This window comes from Macrotis lagotis, chromosome 2, assembly GCF_037893015.1.
Source record: "Macrotis lagotis isolate mMagLag1 chromosome 2, bilby.v1.9.chrom.fasta, whole genome shotgun sequence".
In the NCBI taxonomy this organism is placed as follows: Eukaryota; Metazoa; Chordata; class Mammalia; order Peramelemorphia; family Peramelidae; genus Macrotis; species Macrotis lagotis.
In genome coordinates this window covers 31,516,041-31,534,669 of record NC_133659.1, presented here as the reverse complement: position 1 = coordinate 31,534,669, position 18,629 = coordinate 31,516,041, and the positions used below count along the sequence as shown (strand labels likewise).

At 48.0% G+C, this 18,629-nt stretch overlaps 1 protein-coding gene across 1 annotated transcript; it reads right to left on the bottom strand.

The window, feature by feature from the left end:
* Positions 1-311: 311 nt before the first annotated feature.
* MOB3C (MOB kinase activator 3C) lies at positions 312-18,357 on the bottom strand. Its single transcript, XM_074221515.1, has 4 exons — positions 18,280-18,357; positions 10,967-11,420; positions 4,335-4,537; positions 312-3,598 (listed from the first exon to the last, which is right to left on the bottom strand). Exons 2-4 carry the CDS (start codon positions 11,382-11,384, stop codon positions 3,569-3,571), a joined length of 651 nt encoding a protein of 216 aa, XP_074077616.1. The 5' UTR covers positions 11,385-11,420; positions 18,280-18,357; the 3' UTR covers positions 312-3,568.
* Between the last annotated feature and the right edge of the window lie 272 nt (positions 18,358-18,629).

Below are 18,629 nucleotides of genomic sequence, written 5' to 3'. Positions count from 1 at the left end.
TTGATATCATGGACCTCTTGGATTACAAAGAAGGATGATGATGATGATGATGATGATGATAATAATAATAATAATAATAACTGGGGGGGTCAGTGTCAGGAAAGAGAAGAGGGAATATTGGAGAAATCTCTCACAGGGCTTCAAGTCAGGATCTAGGTTCAAATCTCATTTTGTGCTCTCACTAGTTGTGTGCCTCTGGGCAAATCACTTGACCTCTCTGGACCTCAGTTTCCCCATCTGTAAAGAAGGGGATTGTGCCTTTAGAGGCTTGATGGCCTCTAAAGTGCTTTTGGGCTCTGATTCTATTAATTGTTGAGCCTTATATAATTTTCTCAAGTTCTGATTGATTGGTTCATCAGTTAATGCAGGAGAATGTGATCAGACAGACCTTTCAGGATTAGTGATATGAAGGTAACACAGTTCAGGGTGATAGGGAGATCCTGCCTGGGAGCCCCCCGCCCCCAGGTGTTCCTAGAGTGATGATGTTTTGTTCTTGGTTCTTGAAGGCCATGACATCAGGGAGTTGATGCCATGACAAGCAAATGAATTGAATTTGAATGAGGGGTTGCTATGTATGCTAAGTCACCAACCTCACTTTCTCCTCCAGAATCATCTGGCTCCAGTGGCCAGATAGGAATCAGGATGACTGGAGATGATCCTGGATTTGAGGCAGTCAGGGTTAAGTGACTTGGCCAAGGTCACACAGCTAGTAAGTGTCAAGTGTCTGGAGCTGGATTCAAACTCCCATCCTTCTGACTTCAAGTCTAGAGCTCTATCCACTATGCCACCTAACATAACTTTCCTTTAAGGCTCAGTCCAGGGGACACCTCAGACAGGTGCCCTTTCCCAGCTGGTTCTCCTAGCTGTCAGTGATCCTTCATTCACGAAATCGCTGAAGTGACTTTATATTTGCTATTGATGAATGAAGGAAGGTGTTGTGTGTCTCTCCCTGGGGAAATTAGACCTGTCTTCGAGAATTTGTGGACTCTTCTGAGTTCTGCTCAGTCCCACCAGGCAGAATAGGGAGCCATGGCTGGTGGAGGAGGAGGAGAGCAGCCGGTAGAACTTTCCTAGTCAAAGAAATTAAGCTGTCTGGTGAAGGGAACAATCCATCTGTGCTGCAAGGAAGGTCGGATGATTTGTCTGGGATGCTGTCCAGGGGTTCTTAGTCCCTTCTAACCCCAAGAATATGGGGCCCACCTCATGGGTGGGAGGAGGCTGAGAGGCCTCCTTAGCCCCCAAACCCCTGAGTCTGACCTTAACTCAGAAAAAATATGGATGTAAACCCATTTCTGGGTCCATTAGCTTTGTGTATTGTGTCCCCAAGCCCAAAAAGGGATCAGAGAGAGAGAATAAGGCAAGGTCAGGAGCCTGGGTGGGGCTCTAAGTTTTCCCTCCTAAATTCCTCCCACATAGAAGACAGACATTTTACCAAAGACAAGGCCCCGGGGCAGTTCTAGGGGAGCCCCACTTGGAAGCCCACCCCCAGCCCCAGGCTGAACTCCCCCAATCTATAATTCTCAGAACCAATCCAACCCAACCCAAGGCTGGAGACATTCTCCCTAGGGGTGTGGTAGTCTTTGCTTTTTAAATCATTGGACATCAAAGGAATTCTTTTGGTCAGAAACACTGGCTGTCTTTATTTTTTATTTTTCTTTGTTTAGAATAAAAACAATACACTCTTTCCCTTCACTTAATAAAAATAATGTTCCCTTCCCTATGGATTAGCAGTGACCCTAGCAAAGAGGGATTCCAATCATTCTGATTGACCACTGGATAAAGGGGGGGGGGGGGCAGAGAAGCCAAGGCTTCCTGGATTCCTTCCAGACCCTAACCCCATCTCTCCCCAGTTCACTTCCTTCCATGTCTTCAGAATGAATAGTCCCTGGGAATGGCAAAAGTCAATTAGGCTCAGGTCTCAGTCAATGGGGGGCTCCCCACCCCACCCTCTTAGTTTAGTTTAGTCTGGGTTGGCTCTAGTCCCAAAGCTTCCAACAGAGTTTACAAGGTGAGCAGGCAAAGATCTTGCAATCTGAGAAACTGAGACTGGAAGCTGCCTGAGGGCAGGCACTAGCTCTGCTCTGGTTCACATCTTCCCCAAGGCAAGGCCTGGCTCAGAGTCTGGGGTGGGGGTGGGGGGCTGGGGAAGGCAGAGAAGGTTCAGTAATGATCCTTTAAATAAATGAGCAGGATTCAGGGCTGTCTAATTAGGGTGGTGAATGGGAAGGCAGTGGGGAGGGTTCAGCAGGCATCCCCAACAGGCCTCAGCTTTCTCCCATTCAATCTGTTTCTGCCTTTAACCCCACTGGGTCTTCTAGTAGTGCTCCAGATGAGGAGGGGTCTGGGCTGCATACACACACTTCCATGTTTCTGTAACTGGTAACCCCTTAGTTTTAAGCAGGAAAGAATCCTGGGAAAGTGGTTTTCCCTAAAGGTTTGTAACAAAGGACAGATCTGCTCTAGCTTTGGAAGAGAATCCAAGAATGGTCTCTTCAATCCAAAAAGCTTATTTAGTGACATCTTGACAGCCTAAGGGTAGCCTCATGAGCCCAGCTCAGTGGATGCCTTCCATCTGGACCAAGACCAAAGGAGTAGCAGCAACAGGTCAAACTACCACATGAGAGATCTTGCCAGATGTAAGCACATCTGGTTTGGCTGGTGGGTTTGTGGTTAATCCCCTGAAAATGACTTCTTGAGGTGAGGAGGGACAAGAGCAAATAGGGTCCCTTCACACTTCCCCTTCCCTTCCAACACAGTCACAGTGAGGGCTTGCCCTGAGTCCAGGTGATGGCTCCTAGGAGAGCTTTAGACTGGAAACCACAGATAGGTAGGGGGTCTTCAGGCCAGTCAGGACCATCCTCTCATTGAGCCACCTCTTAATCCTTGGTTCTGCAGGGTCCTCCTTGAGGGTGGGAGAGTTGAGAGAATAGTGTCACAGACACCCTTTCCCTACCAAAATATTGCTCACTTACTGGTCCATATGCACAAGGTCCAACACAATACATACACAACCACATATAAGCACACAGGAAGGGGTCCAAACTACACAGACCTAGGCACAAGGGCCAGTCAGCCTTCAGCTCAGCGACTGGCAGATAGAAAACAATCATCTTAATTTCACTGAAAGCCCCTTGAAGGCAGGTGATCTCACAAGGTCACCATCACAGCCCTCCTGACTGCCTACATGGTCCAAGAAATTTTGGTTCTAATCATACCCCTCCATCCCTTATCTCTCCAGGCTGCTCAGGGGCCCTGTTGGGCTTGGGGTGAGGGTGGAGGAGGTCTTGCAAAGGAAATTTCCAATTCATGATACCCCCCCCCAACAGTTTCTGAAGAGTTGCTCTTTTCTTTCTGTCTGTCTTTCTTTCTAGTCCCTTCCAATCCCCTTCTAGCAGGAGAGAATTTGGGCAGACTTGGAAAAATGAGAACTGGATTTGTGGAGGTCTTCAGGGAAGGAGAGGGGCTAAGGGTCTCTCCAAGGCTATAGTCATGGGCTGGTTGCCTTTCTCCACCAAAGTCCCGGGAGCTCCAGGCCAAAGGTTAGCATCTTCCCCAGGCAGTTGGGGGCTCAAAGACAGATCCTCTCTGTCATCTCTCTCTGTAAAGTCAAAAACATGGACAAAGAAAGGTCAGTACTGAGGATCAAGAAGCCCCAAGGCCTCAAAGCCTGTTCTCTCTTCAACCCCCCCCAGTACATTCCTCCTTTGAGAAGGTTGTGATCTGGGGCAGATTCCCATCTGAGTTCTCAGGACTCCATGAAGGTTTGTAGCAATAAAATGGTACCCCAGGATCCCTATATAATAAAGGGATTATATTTCTCTTACTTATCTAGTTGACACAATCAGAATTTTTTACATCAAGCTTTCTTATGGGAAGCCACCTCTAAAAGTCCCAAATAGTATGACTAATGATGTAAGACCATGATGCCTCCTTCAACAAAACCACAACATGGACAGATCTAAAGAAGAGATATGCACTGAAAAGGCAGTAGGAAAGAGGTTTTGAGAAAGAGGACAATCCAGTGCCCTCAGAAAGGGGGGCAGTCTCCCCAGGCAAGACAGTAGGACTCCTCCTTTTACTCAAATCCCCCTAGATATGAAGACATGGAGCCTAAAGACCTAGTTTGAGGTAATAGGCCTGAAGACAGGAATCCTGCTCTTTGACCCTGGGCAAATCACTTGGTTTCTTGGGCTCTCAGTTTCCTCCTCCGAGAAATGGGCTGTGGGGAGTGGGGAATGGTGTGTAGGTCCGGGAATTGTAGATATGGTGGTGGCCAAGGAGGCAACAGGATTTAGAACACCTATTGAGGAGGCAAGAGCTGAGGCTTGTCTTACCAGTGGCTCCAGCTCCCGGTGGTCAACGAGGCTGAACTCCTGGATAAAGTAGTAGAAATGCTTGTAGCAGGTGTTGACATGGGCCTCAGCACCCATTGCAATGATGCCGTCAAAATGGTGGATGTAGACGTGGACAAAGACACGGAACAGGCGAGTCAGGATCTTGGTACATACTTGCTGGAAGTTCTTGGGGAAGGGGATCCCTATGGGTTAGTGAGAAAGAACTGGTTAGAATATAGAGCCCTAGAATCCAAACCCCCAGATATCTGGGTCCCTGGAATCCAGAAGCCTAAACATTAAGATCTCAGGACATTAGGGATATAGGGACCTCTGAACATTTGGACCCCTGGACACAGGAGCCCAAATCATCAGGGGCCCTTGGACATAGGGACCCCTGAACTTTCAGCTCCTGGGATATCAGACCTCTGGACAACAGTCCTGTACAATAATCCCCTCAAGTGTACCCAACCTCCATTTCTAAACTCATTGGAGAAGAACCAGGATACTCATGGTCCTCTGTCCCATTCTAAAGAAAGAAAAGGAGCAGAAATTCATTTCTCATTTTCATCTTCCTCTAAGATCATGTCCTGAGTCTCCCTGCCCAGTTCATCACTCCCTGCCCTTCTGATTCTGCCTTCGGTTTCCTTCTGAGAGCAGTAAATGATTAAAGAGAAAGAATAGCCCTGGAAAACAAGTCTTAGACTCTTGGGACCTCAACGAAATTCCCACTTACACCACTATTGCCAAGACTAATGTGGAATTCAAAAATGTTTCTGTAAACATCTTTTCATTTACTTCAGGCTGCTCATATTAGGCAAGGCAGAGGAGCAAGGCTTTGGAATTGGAAGGGACCTTGACAGTCATCCTATCCAGCCTCTGAATTTTATGGAAAGCTCCAGTATAGGTGAAGGTAACAGAACTGGAATCCAAACCTCCAAATCCCAACACTCTTCCCATCAATTCCACTGTTTCCCACTGGGGATTTAAGCAGACAAATGATTAGATTTAACAACGATATCCTCCATTTTATCCATCTGCTGGATGATTCTAGTCTTTAGGAGATGACTGTTCCCATTCCATACTAACCCTTGTGGTGATAGCCCAGACAGTCTCACACTGCCAGTTTTTGGCTGACCTGCGGCTGTTTTTCATCATAGACCCAGAATAGACTAGGCTACACTCCAGCTCAATCCTACAAATTATAAACAGGCAACATAGGGCAAGTATCTGCCACAAGTCCCCATTTATTCCCACACAAGTATTCAGGACAAAGGGAGCTAGACCAAGTCATGCAACAAATGAGAAAATTGGGGTCCCATGGTCACTAGAAGGGAAGGTACCATCTTGCTTCTGTCTTTGTATCTCTAGTGCATGGGTTACAATAGGAACTTAATGTTCCTGATTAATTGATTATTCCAAACTAGCCATAAAATCTAGCTTCTTTAGAACTAAGCTTACCAATTGAATCATCACCAGCATAAGGACCTCTTCTCTAATGAAAATGGTTGGGGAGTAGCTGAAAGTAACCTACCCATCTCCCAGAGGCCCCTTGCCTGCCTTTCTGCCCAAGTCTGTCTCTTGGCCCTTTTTCTATCTTTTTTAGACAGGAGAATGTCCATTCTTCTTCCTGAATCTGCCTAAATGAGGGACTGCTGACCTTTTCCTGAGGGTCTTCTACTAGGTCTCCTAATAGATTCTACAGTCAAGAGTTGGGTGTTGTCGCTGTTTTCTTTCCTGGAGCATTTATTGGAACACACAAGTCCTCTGTAGATCTCAGAAGAGCCCAGAATGCCAGGGCTAGGGGGAAGCTTAGCTTAGAGATCACCCAACCAGGGATCTCATGACAGAGCAAGGATTAGAACCCAGACTTGAGGCTCCTGGTCATTTTCTCATCTTCTCTCTGTCTTCATGTTCTAAGACAGAACTGTTTTCTCTAGCTTGTTTTACTAATTCTGCAAATATAAGATATTGATGCCCAAATCCAGTAGAGTAACTTGCTGAAGGTCACCAAGCTGGGAGTAAAAAAATATTTATTAATATGTTTTGGTTTTTTTAACATCAGTGCATTTTCTCTTATATCCCTCTCCCTTCCAGAGAGTCATCTCCTATAACAAATGCAATTTTTGCAAAGGTTTAAAAAGGGGGGGGGATCAGTCTTATCAATGAATGCATTGAAAAAGTAAGAAAAATTGTGTAATATGCAAAGAATAGCTCCAATATATTGTAAAAATAATATTCCTTTTTTAAAAAAAGCATTCTTTCATCCAGCACTTATTAATTGCTCACTGGGTGCCAGGCAACAGATACAAAAGCCCCAAACTAAATATTGGCAAGATGGTGACTTGAGAACCTAAAAATCTTAACTCATTCACCAGATGGAAAAATAGCATTTCTACATCTTTTCTCAACTCATTTCAATCTGGCCTCCATTTCCTCCATGCCACTGAAACCACTCTCAACCTTAAATTTTTTATTCTTTTTTTTACTTATATAAATATTTTATTTTCCAATTATATACAATAGTAGTTTCTACCAACCATTTTTTGCAAGGTTTTGAATTTTACAATTTTACCCCTTCCCTCCCCACCCCCCCCCAAAAGAAGGCAATCTGATGGTCTTTACATTTGTTTCCATGCTGTGCATAGATCAAAATTGAATGTGTTGAGAGAAAAAACATATCTTTAAAGAAAAAAGAAAATATTAGAGATAGCAAAATTATATAATACATACGACAACTATTTTAAACATTGAAAATAATAATCTTTGGTCTTCATTTAAACTCCACAGTTCCTTCTCTGGATACAGGTGGTATTCTCTATTACAGATCTCCTACAATTGTCCCTGATCATTGCATGGAGAGAGCATGTCCATCAGGATCCATCCCTAAAGTCCATCCCTAAAGGACTTTATTCGGTGTTCACTTTTATCCTCTGATGTGACCGGAAAACCACCTCTACAACAGTGCCTAAATCTCGCTAAAATTTACTAAATGTTTTCCTCACAACCCTCTGAAGGAGGTAAGGGTTATTTGCCCCATTTTATAGATGAGGAAACTGTTTGAATACAGGTGTCTCCTGTCTCCCACTGTTGCTCATTTTCCCTATTTCATGTAGTTGCCTTTGAGCTAGTCTCTCCTTCCAACATTTCAGAGACCCTCTAGTCTCTCACTCTTCTGTGTCTCTAAGCAGTTCATCTCTGACTCCACTGGCTCCGATGTAACTCCTGGAAGAGAAGCTTGGAAAGGTAGGTGAAAAACAGCCAGGATTGGAAAAGTTTTAAATGCCAAACACAGGATTTTCTATTAGAGCCTGAAGGTACTTGGGAACCACTGGAGTCTAATGAGAGGGTACAGGATCTTAACACAGTCAGACTTTTGCTTTAGAGACTGAATGGAGGATGAACTGGAATGAGCGGAGACTTGAGGCAGGCAGGACACCCCCCCCCCACCAGCACCCCAGCAGCTACTGATGAAGAATCAGAACTGAAATCACTGAACAGCATAAGGAGATGGGAATCACTTTGTTCTCTGCCTTAAATTGTCCACATCTAGAGAACTGTGTTCTACTTTTGGCCTTCCATTGTAGAAAGGGCATTGACCAGTTGGAATGTGGCCAGGGGAAGGCAATCAGAGTAGGGATGGGCCTTGAGGTCATTACCCACAAGGATATTAATTTCTGTTCAGCACTTCCCCATCACTGCTAAAAGCATCTTTATCACCCATGCACATGGATTCATTTCTGCTCTAAACCTCACTGTTTCCCTTTTGCCCACTGAGTCTTAATTAGATTTATTTTTTTCTGGCATTCAAGGCTCTACCTACCTCATTCCTTCACCTTCCTTCACCTACACTATGCTCAAGCCAATTGAGATACCTCTGCCTTAAGAAGGTGCCCTAAGCCATCCTCAGTCCCACCTCTGAACCTCTGCATAGGTCATAAGCTCCTTATGGTCCTTTTCTCCAAAATGGCCTGCCTTCAAGGAGCTTGCATTCTACTGTTGAACTCCTCTCAGTCTTTCATTGCCACTGATCCCAGGAAACCTCCTCCCCTGACTCCCCAACTCTTTAACATCTTTCCCATATCACACTCCATTTTTTCCTCTCCAATTAGGTAACATCAAGGGTACTATTGCCTGGCAGTGCTATGAGATTATGTCTTGGGTCAGAACAAAGTTCTATCTCCTCATCTACTCCAAGCACAGGTCTTTTCCACTTGGAGGTAGTTTATCCTCCCTTTATCCCTGATGCCAAATCAGTGGTGAGATTTCTGCTAGATATTAGAAAGGACATTCTAAAACTAAGCTGTGTGGTCAGCTCCAGTAATGAGCTCCCTGTCACTGGAGATATGCAAATAGAGACTGGATAGTTACCTGTTGACAGGTTTTTTCACTGGAACTGGATGACTTCAAAGGTCTTTTCCAACTGGGGACTCTAGGGTTCTGTTATCTTTCAAATAAGCAGTTACACCCTATTTTCCTGGAGAATAACGTTATCTTATGGGTGTGACATATAGAAAAGGTGAGTGTCAGAGTGACTGGTGATTGGCTCAAGGGGAGCATGACCCAAGACAGGAAGGGAGGCAGCAAGGAAGGTTGCACCAAGGCCTCAAAGACTACCTGGCTTATAGTCAAGAAAGAAAAGAAGCTTGGGAATGGTTTTCTGGGGGAGGGAGGGATCCAGAAGAGAAGGAATGACTGGTTCAGCCACCAGAGGTTGGAAGAAAGGCCAACTCTATCTCTGGAACCTAGCCCATATGGAGCTTGCTTTCCCTATGATTTGTATTACTCAGTCTGGGAAAGGAGATGGCACTCCCTAAACATTATACATATGGGACACTGAGTCCTGGGGCCATATTGTGTATCTGTGGCTGACTGATCCATGGGAGTTTCTTCTCTAGTTTGGATGGGAGGTGGCTCTCAAAGGCTTTGTCAAGAATACAGAACTTCTGGTAGACTCTATCAAGCTGGAGTCAAGGCAAGGAGACAGAGCAGGCCTGCAGTCTGAGGTCAAACTCATGGAGTCTGAAAGGGACCTATTCAAGAAGGAATCTCTGCTGTAGCAGCCCAGACAAGGAGTTGTCCAGCTTTTACCTAAAGACCCCCCAAAATGAGAAGTTCATTACTTCCTGAGATAGCCCAATTCACTTTAGTAAGTTCCTGTGATAGCCCAATCCACTTTAGTCAGTTCCTGAGATACACAATTCATTTTAGTAAGCTCTTCCTAACATCTAGAATAAATTGGTATCTTTGGGACAACATTACCTCTACTTTCATTGTTCCTAGCTCTGACTGAAGGGACCAGTCCAGAACAAGACTGATCCTTCTTAGCCCTTCAAATACCTAAGACAGCTCTCATGTCTTCCTCAGCCTTCTCTTCTCCAAATTAAACACTGTTTCCTCAACAGATCCTCCTAAGACATGAGACCAAGACTATTCTCCATCCAGGCAGTTGATCAATATCCTTAAAATATGGGGCCCAGAAATGAACCCAGTCTTCCAAAGGAGGCAAAGAAGGCCCTCTGCTCCCACTTGTCCCCTCTGCCATCCTGACAGGAGCTATGATTTCCCCAGGAGCTAGTGCTACAAAGCTCCTTGGAGGCACTAGGAAGTGGCCTTAGAGATAATAAGGTGGAGGTCCCCAGAAGGGAAGCAGTTTGTCCCAGGTTACAAGGTAGTGACTAGCAAAGGCAGAATTTGAACCCACATCCAGCATCCTTCTCACCACTGGGCTGTCTCCATGCACTTGGTCTTTGGTTCTCTAAGCTAGATCCTCCTTGTTCCTTTAACAGCATGACTTCATATCCCTTGGCCTCTACAATCTCCAAACTTTCTCAGTTCTTCTCAAGATCCTAAGCTCTCCCTCCCCCACACCTTCTCCAATCCTGAGGAGGAGGGTAGCTTTTTGAGGGGATGAGTAGAGAGACTTCAAGAGTCTCAAAACTGGAAGGAACCTCCAAGTTCACTTAGACTTACCTCCTTCTCAAGGTAGGACCTTGAGGGAGTCACCCACTCTCTGATGGAATGCCTAGAATGTTATGGAGCTCTTCCTGGGAAGACCCGGCACAGTCCAATGAGCTTGCCAAACAATATGGAACCCAGATACCAGTAGAGAGGGAGTCTTTCTATGTTTATATCTGAGTTCACAGGTCATAGAGAAATAGGGAAATCCCATTCCCCAGAGAGGGAGTTGGGTTAAGTGGGGGAACGGGGGGGGGGGGGAGATCCCACAGTTGTTATTCCTGTGGTGTCTTTCCTTCATTGATTCCCTTGCTGCCCCCATCCCACCCCCATCAGACCAAGGTCAAGGACATTTCAGCAACTGGGTAGGTTGGAGATGATCACTGGCTAAAGCCACAGCCCTGGCTTTTGGACAGAGGCCATAAGATAAGGCTCCAAGGAGGAGGAGAATAAAATCCCTGTGTTCTTTCCTTCCAGCAGCCCCCATCCTCCCCCTCAAGGGCTCAGTCTCCTACTCAGGGATGGTCACTTGATGGAAGAGTCACAGTGTCGCTCTCAGGGAGCTCCCCAGAGTTCAAGCTCCCTTCAGACCAGGCCATGGCTGAGTCTGTCCTACTCTTCCCCACTCCCCCTCTCCCTCGGGTTTTGTCCCCCTCCTACCCCAGTCAGATACTCACCCACTTGGGTGGGGAAGACATCCTCATTGTTGATGAGCCCCTCAATCCAGTCCATTAGCAGCGCCATGTAGCGGGGGGCAGGTAGCTTGGCGGGCCGCCGATACTGGTGCTCATCCTGCCAACGGTACTCATAGCGGGGGCCTCCCGACATCACGGGGCAGCTGGCTTCTGTGCAGAACTCGCCCATCGTGCCATAGATGAGGTTGATGCGATTGAAGAAGTCCACCACGTGCACCGCTAGCCAGTCATTGATGCTCTCCCCAGGAGGCAGTCGCACCACAGCCCGCAGGTCCAGGCCAGACTTGAGTGAGGCCTGTGCCTTCTTGTAGAGCTCGAAGCGCTCAGTGCCCGGCTCAAAGCGCTTCCGAGGGCGGAATGTCTTGTCCTTGTTGAACACCTGCTTCAGGCACAAAGCCATGGCTAGAGCCGGGTAGGAAGCTGGAGCAGCTTTGGTCTGGAAGAAATGGACAGAGCCGTGAATGGCTAGCCCCCTCTCCCATGACACCCTGGGTGACACCAGGCCAAGACTTTATAACCTGGTTGTGCCTCGGTTTCCTCATTTGTAAAATGATGCTCTTTAAGGTCCCAGACATCTCTGGATCTATGAGCCTATATTATCATTCCTGCCTTTTTTCTCCCTACTCCTGAAACCTAGAATGTCTAACTTACCCACCCCCCCATACTAAAATCCCACCACCCTTCCAAATCCAACCTAAATACCATCTCCTACAGGAAGTTTTCATTCTTTTTTTAAGACTATCAACACTCATATAATATGATAGAAAAGCAATGAAATAAGCATTTAAATAAAGGGACAAGGAGGATATTGCATTTAAATAATAGTAACTTTTTATGCTTATATGGCATCTGCTCATTGTATAAATATAAACATAATAAACATAATTACATTTGTACACAAACTATTGGAATTGGAAATCTTTTTGCTGTACACACCTCTTCCAAAGAAGTAAAACACCAGTACCTCAAAATACCTACACTTAATTTTGTTTTTAAGGAAAAATAGGCCATAACATTTGTGTATATATACAGGAAACTTTCTTGATTAAAATTCCACTTGATATTTAATAATTTAATTTATAGTCCTAGGCTGCCCCTCTCAAACCTCTCCCAGAAGCTTCAGGAGCCTTCCCTGATGTCCTCAGCATGCCATCTTGGGGCTCTGGAAGGTCTGGGTAGAGTCCAGGCAGACTGCCAGAAGATGAGCTCCATGAGGGGAGGGGCTGGGCTGGCATGAACCCCAGGCCCCATTCAAGTCATGGCTCAACATTGTTCCCATTTTTCCCATGCTACATCAGGGTCAAGGACCGGACCCATGGCCAGGCACTCCAGGAGCTGCTCTGCAGAGTCACTGGCCATTATCTGCCTTGGAGAGGCAAGAACTTTCTCTTAGTTCTGCCAATGGGACAGTTCCGAGGCAGGGGGCTGGACACAATGGCCTTGTTGGCCACAGCTGCCAAATGCTTTGTGTTGGTTGGCAGTGGGATACTTCCTCCTGGATATCCCGTAGTCCGTCCGGCCTGGGGATTCCCAGGGCATGGGGGAGGGACGTCTCTGCCCAAAAAGCTCTTTCCGGTTTTTCTGACCAAAAGAGGAAAGAGCCCAGCAGGATGTGTGGGCTGTAAGCTGGGGAGGTTGTTGGGGGGAAGGAGGGGCCATCTCCGAGGACTGACAGGAGCAGTGATAGAGGGGAAGGACTAAGAAAAGGCTAACTCTCCATATTTAGGGAGAGGGTACAGGGAAGAATAGACTTCCTCTCCCAGAAAGACTCTGATTCAGCAAATGTGTGGCAAAGAGGAATCAGGTATCGCTATCCCTGCCAAGGACATTGGGTGGGTGGGCAGGGAAGGATGCTAGCAATCATTTGTTTATACCCAGAACCCAGACACAGTGGGATACAGCCTCAAGAGACCTTACAGAAGAAATGGCCACTTAGTCCCAGAATCCCTGATAACACATCTCAACAAATGATTATCCAGTATCTACATGAAGACCCCAAAGGAGATGACTTTGGACTGTGTGACTTTGGAGAGAGTTGTCTTGTTGGGGAAGTGTTTCTTGGCTGTCCCCCCCTTTCTGAAGCCAAGGAAAACAAAACTCATCATTTCTCCCCATGTCAGTTCTCTAGACACTTGAAGGTATCTTTCATGTCTCCTGAGTCTCCTCCAGGTTAACCATCCTCAGTTCCTTCAGTTGAGATACTTATTTCTGGAAGTTTGACCATGGAGACTCCAATGGAATAGGTGTGGCAGACTCACACACTTCACCTTATGGGTGTGGCCATCCTCTGGACCCTCCACCTTATTTGAGGTGCCCAGAACTAATCACAAACCCCCAACTGTAGGTTGACCAGAGGGATTCTCCCCTCCTCCATCTCACTTGCTTTCTTGGTTAGTATGCCACCCTGCTGACTCATAGGCAGAATCCTGATAAGCCATGAACCCTGCCCTTGCTCTTATCCACTTTGGCACCGTACCTTTCCAACACCTGCATTTGTCTAGGATTCATTAGTTAGTCTGCACAGAGCTGGTATATCATATATATATGTATATATATATACACACACACACACACACACACACACACACACACACACACACACATATAATATATATATCTATCTGGGGGTGATCAGGCTGGCAGGGGTGCCCCACCTCTCCTAGTCTGTGAGCTCTCAATACGCATCCAAAGAAACCTGATTTCATATAAACTAAAATTGTCTTTCAGCCTTCAACTGTTTCATCCTGTTTTGGGTTAGTCATGGGGGTTGTTGGAGGGTGGATGGCTTTGCGGAAGCTTATATAGACACATCTCCTGATTCTGGGACTGGACGGTTTATCTCCTTTACTTACCAAAGGCTGGACCATTTAAATATGGCTCTACGCCTTCCCATTCCATCCCATATTCTTGGGCAAGGGAGGCTACAGAGTCTGTCTATGTTGATCAGTAACCAAGCCCTCCTTTACCCACAGACTCCAAAGACTTCTGGGCAAAGGACCTTTAAAAGGCCTCACATCCAGCTACAAAGACATTTTTGCTCTTCCTCAAACACAACACTCCATTTCCCATCTCCTTGTCTGTGCACTGGCTGTCATTCGTGCCTGGGAGGCCTTCCCTCCTCACCCAGTCTTCCTAGTGTCCTTCAAGACACAGCTCAGTGGCCCAGTGGATAGAGCACCAGCCCTGGAATCAGGAGGATTTGAGTTCAAATCTGGCCTCAGACACTTAATAATGACCTAGCTGTGTGACCTTGGATAAGTCACTTAACCCCAATTGCCTTGTAAAAACAAACAAAAAGACTCAGTTCAAATCTCACTTTCTGCAGGAAGCTTCTCCTGGTACTCTTTGCTGCTAGTCCTCCCCCTCTCAGATAACCTTCCATCCAATCTGGATTTTCTGTGTGCCTAGAAATTTATTTGTTGTTTCCCTTATTGGGAAGTAAGCTCCTTGAGGGCAGGGATGAGGTTGCTGCTTTCCTATGGCTCCTGGCTATGGTAGGTCCTTAATAGGTCCTTGTTGATTGACTGACAATCCCGGTATACTTTCTCCTTTCTAGTTCTGGGCCTTCCAATGACAAGGCACACAGTAGTTACGGGATAAGAGTGAAAAGCAGTTGACATATTACCAGATGCCCAGAAGGCCAGGCCAGAGAGGACTTCACAATTGGTTTCTGGTCTGATTTTCACCTTGTTTCTCTCGACTCCCCTTCACACACTCTGTATTCTGGCCAACAACCAGTTTTCCCCAAGCTTGACCCAAGGGTCCTAACAGGCTGGTGATCATTCCTGGACAGCAGTCCCTCCTCCTCAAATCTCCCCTTGGAAGTTTTTTTAATTTTCGGGGGTGGGGTGGGGGATTGGCTCAGGTCCCTCTGAAGAGCCTGTTCTCCTCTCTGAGGTCTCCTCTCCTGAGGATGTGGGTTCTGTGTTGCCCAGGGAGACTGGCAGAGTGATGTGTCTGATTCACATAGCCCCTTTTGGCTTTCATCACTGCAGAGTCTGTGGGGGTTTGTCAAGGACTCAGCTCACTCTGCTCCTTCTTCTTTGAGGAGGCACCCATTGGGCATGGTTCTTCTAGATGGAAAGACCTTCTGGCTAGTTACTCCCAAGGGATACTCTAGCCCTCCCCTGGGCTGTTGGCATCTCAACAATACTCTAAGCAAACCAAGTCCTCAAAACCTGATGGCTATTGTTTGTTCTTCCTTTCTGTAGGGTCCTAGTGATTCAGAGTGGGTGGGTCTTACCACTGGTAGCTCCTCTCATTCTTTAGAGCTGAAAGGGCCCTTAAAAATGGCCTTGTCTAACTCCTTCTTCTAAAGATTAATTCCTCAGATAGCCTAGTGTCCTTCCTTGAAACATAGAGACCTTCAGCAATACTGACAAAGCACTTTCTGAGTTAGAACAATCATTCTCACTTTCCTGAGGCTGGCTAGGGACTGTTGGGACTAGGCTGGAAAACAGTTCATCTGTTCATTGTACTACATAGTTTCTCAGAGTCTCTCTCTCTCTCTCTCTCTCTCTCTCTCTCTCTCACACACACACACACACACACACACACACAGCCCTTCCTCACAAACAGAACTGCTATTTAAGATATAACCCTCCTTTCTCTTCTGCTTCTCTCCCAGGAAGGGAAACCCCAAGGAGATGAATCCATGACAGAAACCCTAACCAAATCCACCCCTGCCCTTTCCCTGAGTAGTGTTTAACTTTCCTTTTACACAGGATTGAAGGCCTAATGGGTCAGCAGGAGCCAGCTCTGTCTTCCCTGACCCAGAAGAAAGTCAGGACAGAGACTGAACCTTGTGGAGAACAGGGAAAAGAGGCCCCAAAGAGGTGAGCCTCCCAAAGGGGTCTCCAAAAAGAGAAGTGGCCTTCCTACCTAGAGCAGAGAGATTGTGTATCAAGTACAACGTGAAGGACCAAAGTCACCCTTGTATGACACATGGAGGTAAGTCTGATTGCCTGTTTTGTTCTGAGTCTTTGGACACAGGAAATCTCTGTGGGTTGCTTTGGGCAAATCCATATCCGGGGTGTTGGGGAAAGGGCAGGAAAATGGATAGGGCCCACTTTCTAGCTTGAAGAAGGACGAAGGAGCCTCTGAGACTTTGAAGTGAATAAAATACTTTCCCCATAAATTCCTGAAAGGTAGCAAGTGTGAAGACCCCCCCCCCCCTTGGCCACAAGCAATCCCTCCCACATCTTACTCTTTGGGGGCAAATCATTGGTCTATGCCCCAGGAGTGAGTCCCTCCCCAAGACAGGGGCTAGTTTTCCTGGGGGTAGGGATGATAAAATGGCTCTAGAAGCTTTCAGTTTAAAATGTGATGCTCCTATGATCCAATAACCTTTATCTGGGCACAGTGCCCAGAGAAGGGGAACTCCCCCAGTCATGGGCTTCCATTCTTGTCTCTGAATCCCCAGTATCTAGCATAGAGAGCAGCGTATGTGCAGGCGATGGCTGATAATGGACTGACCTTGCTGGGGCAATCTGGGGCAGACATGAAGCTACTCCTTTGATCTCAGTTTCCTCCTTTGTAAAATGTATGATACAATGAGGGCTGAGGGATGAGAGCTATTCCCAGATATGGGACTGTCCCAGGACTTTGATGTGGACTAAGGGAGCTGAGAGAGCAGACAGCTTTTTCTTTTCAAACAGAGAAGAATCACTGTTTCCGGCCTTTGCTGGCCCCTCCCTAGATTCACAGATTCACAGAATTGGAGTTGGCAGCCACCTCAAGAGTGTCTGGTCCAAGCCATAAAAGAAGGATTCCCCTCTGTGACATCCTAGGCCGGTGAGCCTCCAGCTTGTGCTCAAACCCTCAAGAAAAGAGGAGCTCAGCCTCCTGAGGCAGCCCCTCCCACTCTGGGACAGCCTCAACTACAAAAGCTTGGTGATTCTCTCCCCCTTTTCCAACTCTCCTCACCCCTCCATTGCTCCTGGTTCTGCCCTCCCACTCCAGGGCCAATTTAATCCACATGCCACTCCCCCCTCCACCCAGGACAGCTTTAAAGACTCCGATCAGGAGGGTCCAGAGAGGCACCTGTCTCCTTATCTCCCTTTTAACCTTTTCTTCTTCCCCACCCCGCCCCACACAGACCCCAATGCCAACCCTGAACTGTCCTGCCTCTTCAGCTCTCCTTCTCCAAGCACTGGACCTCCGATGTCCTCCAGAGGCCCCTCTTCTGAAGGGGAAAACTCAGCTTTGAGAGATCAGACACCTGAGCATGAACAGGGCAAGTCCCTGTTCGTACTTAGCCTCAATTTCCTTAACTGTAACCTGGCATCTCAGGTTTCTTTCAGCTGTAATATTTATTATGCAGAGCCAGGTTCCAGCCTGAAGTTTTCTTACCCTAGAAGCTCTGGGACCCCAGAGAAGTCACCTAACATTTTGGGCCTCAGTTTTCTGTTTTTTGGGGGAAATGGGAACTATGAGTCCAGCCTGTCTCAAAGGATTGGGTGAAAAGGAAGTTGTATCTTCCCATGCCCCTCTCTCTTACCCCCCCCCCCCCCAGCTCTGGGCCTCCGGGTATTTCAGGACAATACATCCTACCTTGCCTCACATAAGAAATTCAGACTTGTAGGGTGGGAGAGGAGGGAAGGAGGGCACTGACCTGGGAATCCTCACATGCCACTACTTTCCTACAGGACTTGGACTTCTTTAGGGTCCTCCCTGATAAAAGCTAATTTTCCCAACAGCCCATGGATCTCAGCTTCTTCCAAAGAGTTGCCTCAAACACACCTCCTCCAGGAAGGCTGCCCTGCCCAAACCTGCCCACATGAAGTCACTCAGAGTGGGGCTGGCCCTGGAGCTCCCCGGGGCCACAAGGTGAATTAGGGCTAGCAGAGGCCCCATCTCCCTCCTCCGACCCCCCCCCCCCCATATTCCATTTTATAGAGGGCAAACCTGAGACCCAGCCCGGGGCCGAAGAGTTCCGGGGAGAGATAAGAATGAGGTTGGCGTTCATACAAACCCACATCGCCCTCCTGGTTGAAGGTGGGAAGAGCTCCTAGCGCCGGAAAGGAGCCGAGGTTGGCAGGGCTTGTGGCCGTGCCCATTCTCCAGAAGGGGAAACTGTGTCCGGGCCTCCGCCCCCCCACTCCCCCATCTGCTGACTGAAGCTCTCTAGAAAAGGGGCTTTCCTGAGGACGGAAGCTGGATCCCCCCAGCCTGGCGCCCCAGTCCTCGGTGCCCCCCGGCTCAGGCCAGCCCCTCCGGAGGGTCCCCGCGGCCCGGCACTGCAGGGGAGCTAAGGGCCCCGATTGGGCGGGGGGCGGGCTGCGGGGGTTACTCACCGCCTGCCTGCCCGTCTCTTCCTCCGAGCGGGGACCCAGGAGTCCGGGCCTGGCACCGCCGCGGCCGCTGCTACTGCCGGCCCAGCCTGGCTGAGGCTCCGGGCCGGGGGAGCTCGGGCGGCCCCGCCCCGGCCCCGCCCCGGCCCCGCCCCGGCCCCGCCCCCGCCACGCTGCCGGCCCCGCCCCGGCCCGCCCCGCCCCGCTGCTCGCCCTGGGCTGCGGGGCCCCAGCCCTGACCCCGGTGCGGGCGGAGCCCTGACCCTGGCCCTGACCCTGGTCCTGATCCTGGCCTGGGCCTGGCCGCGGCTCCAGACCAAAGCGCCTCGGCAGTGACAACGTAGCAGCCTCTC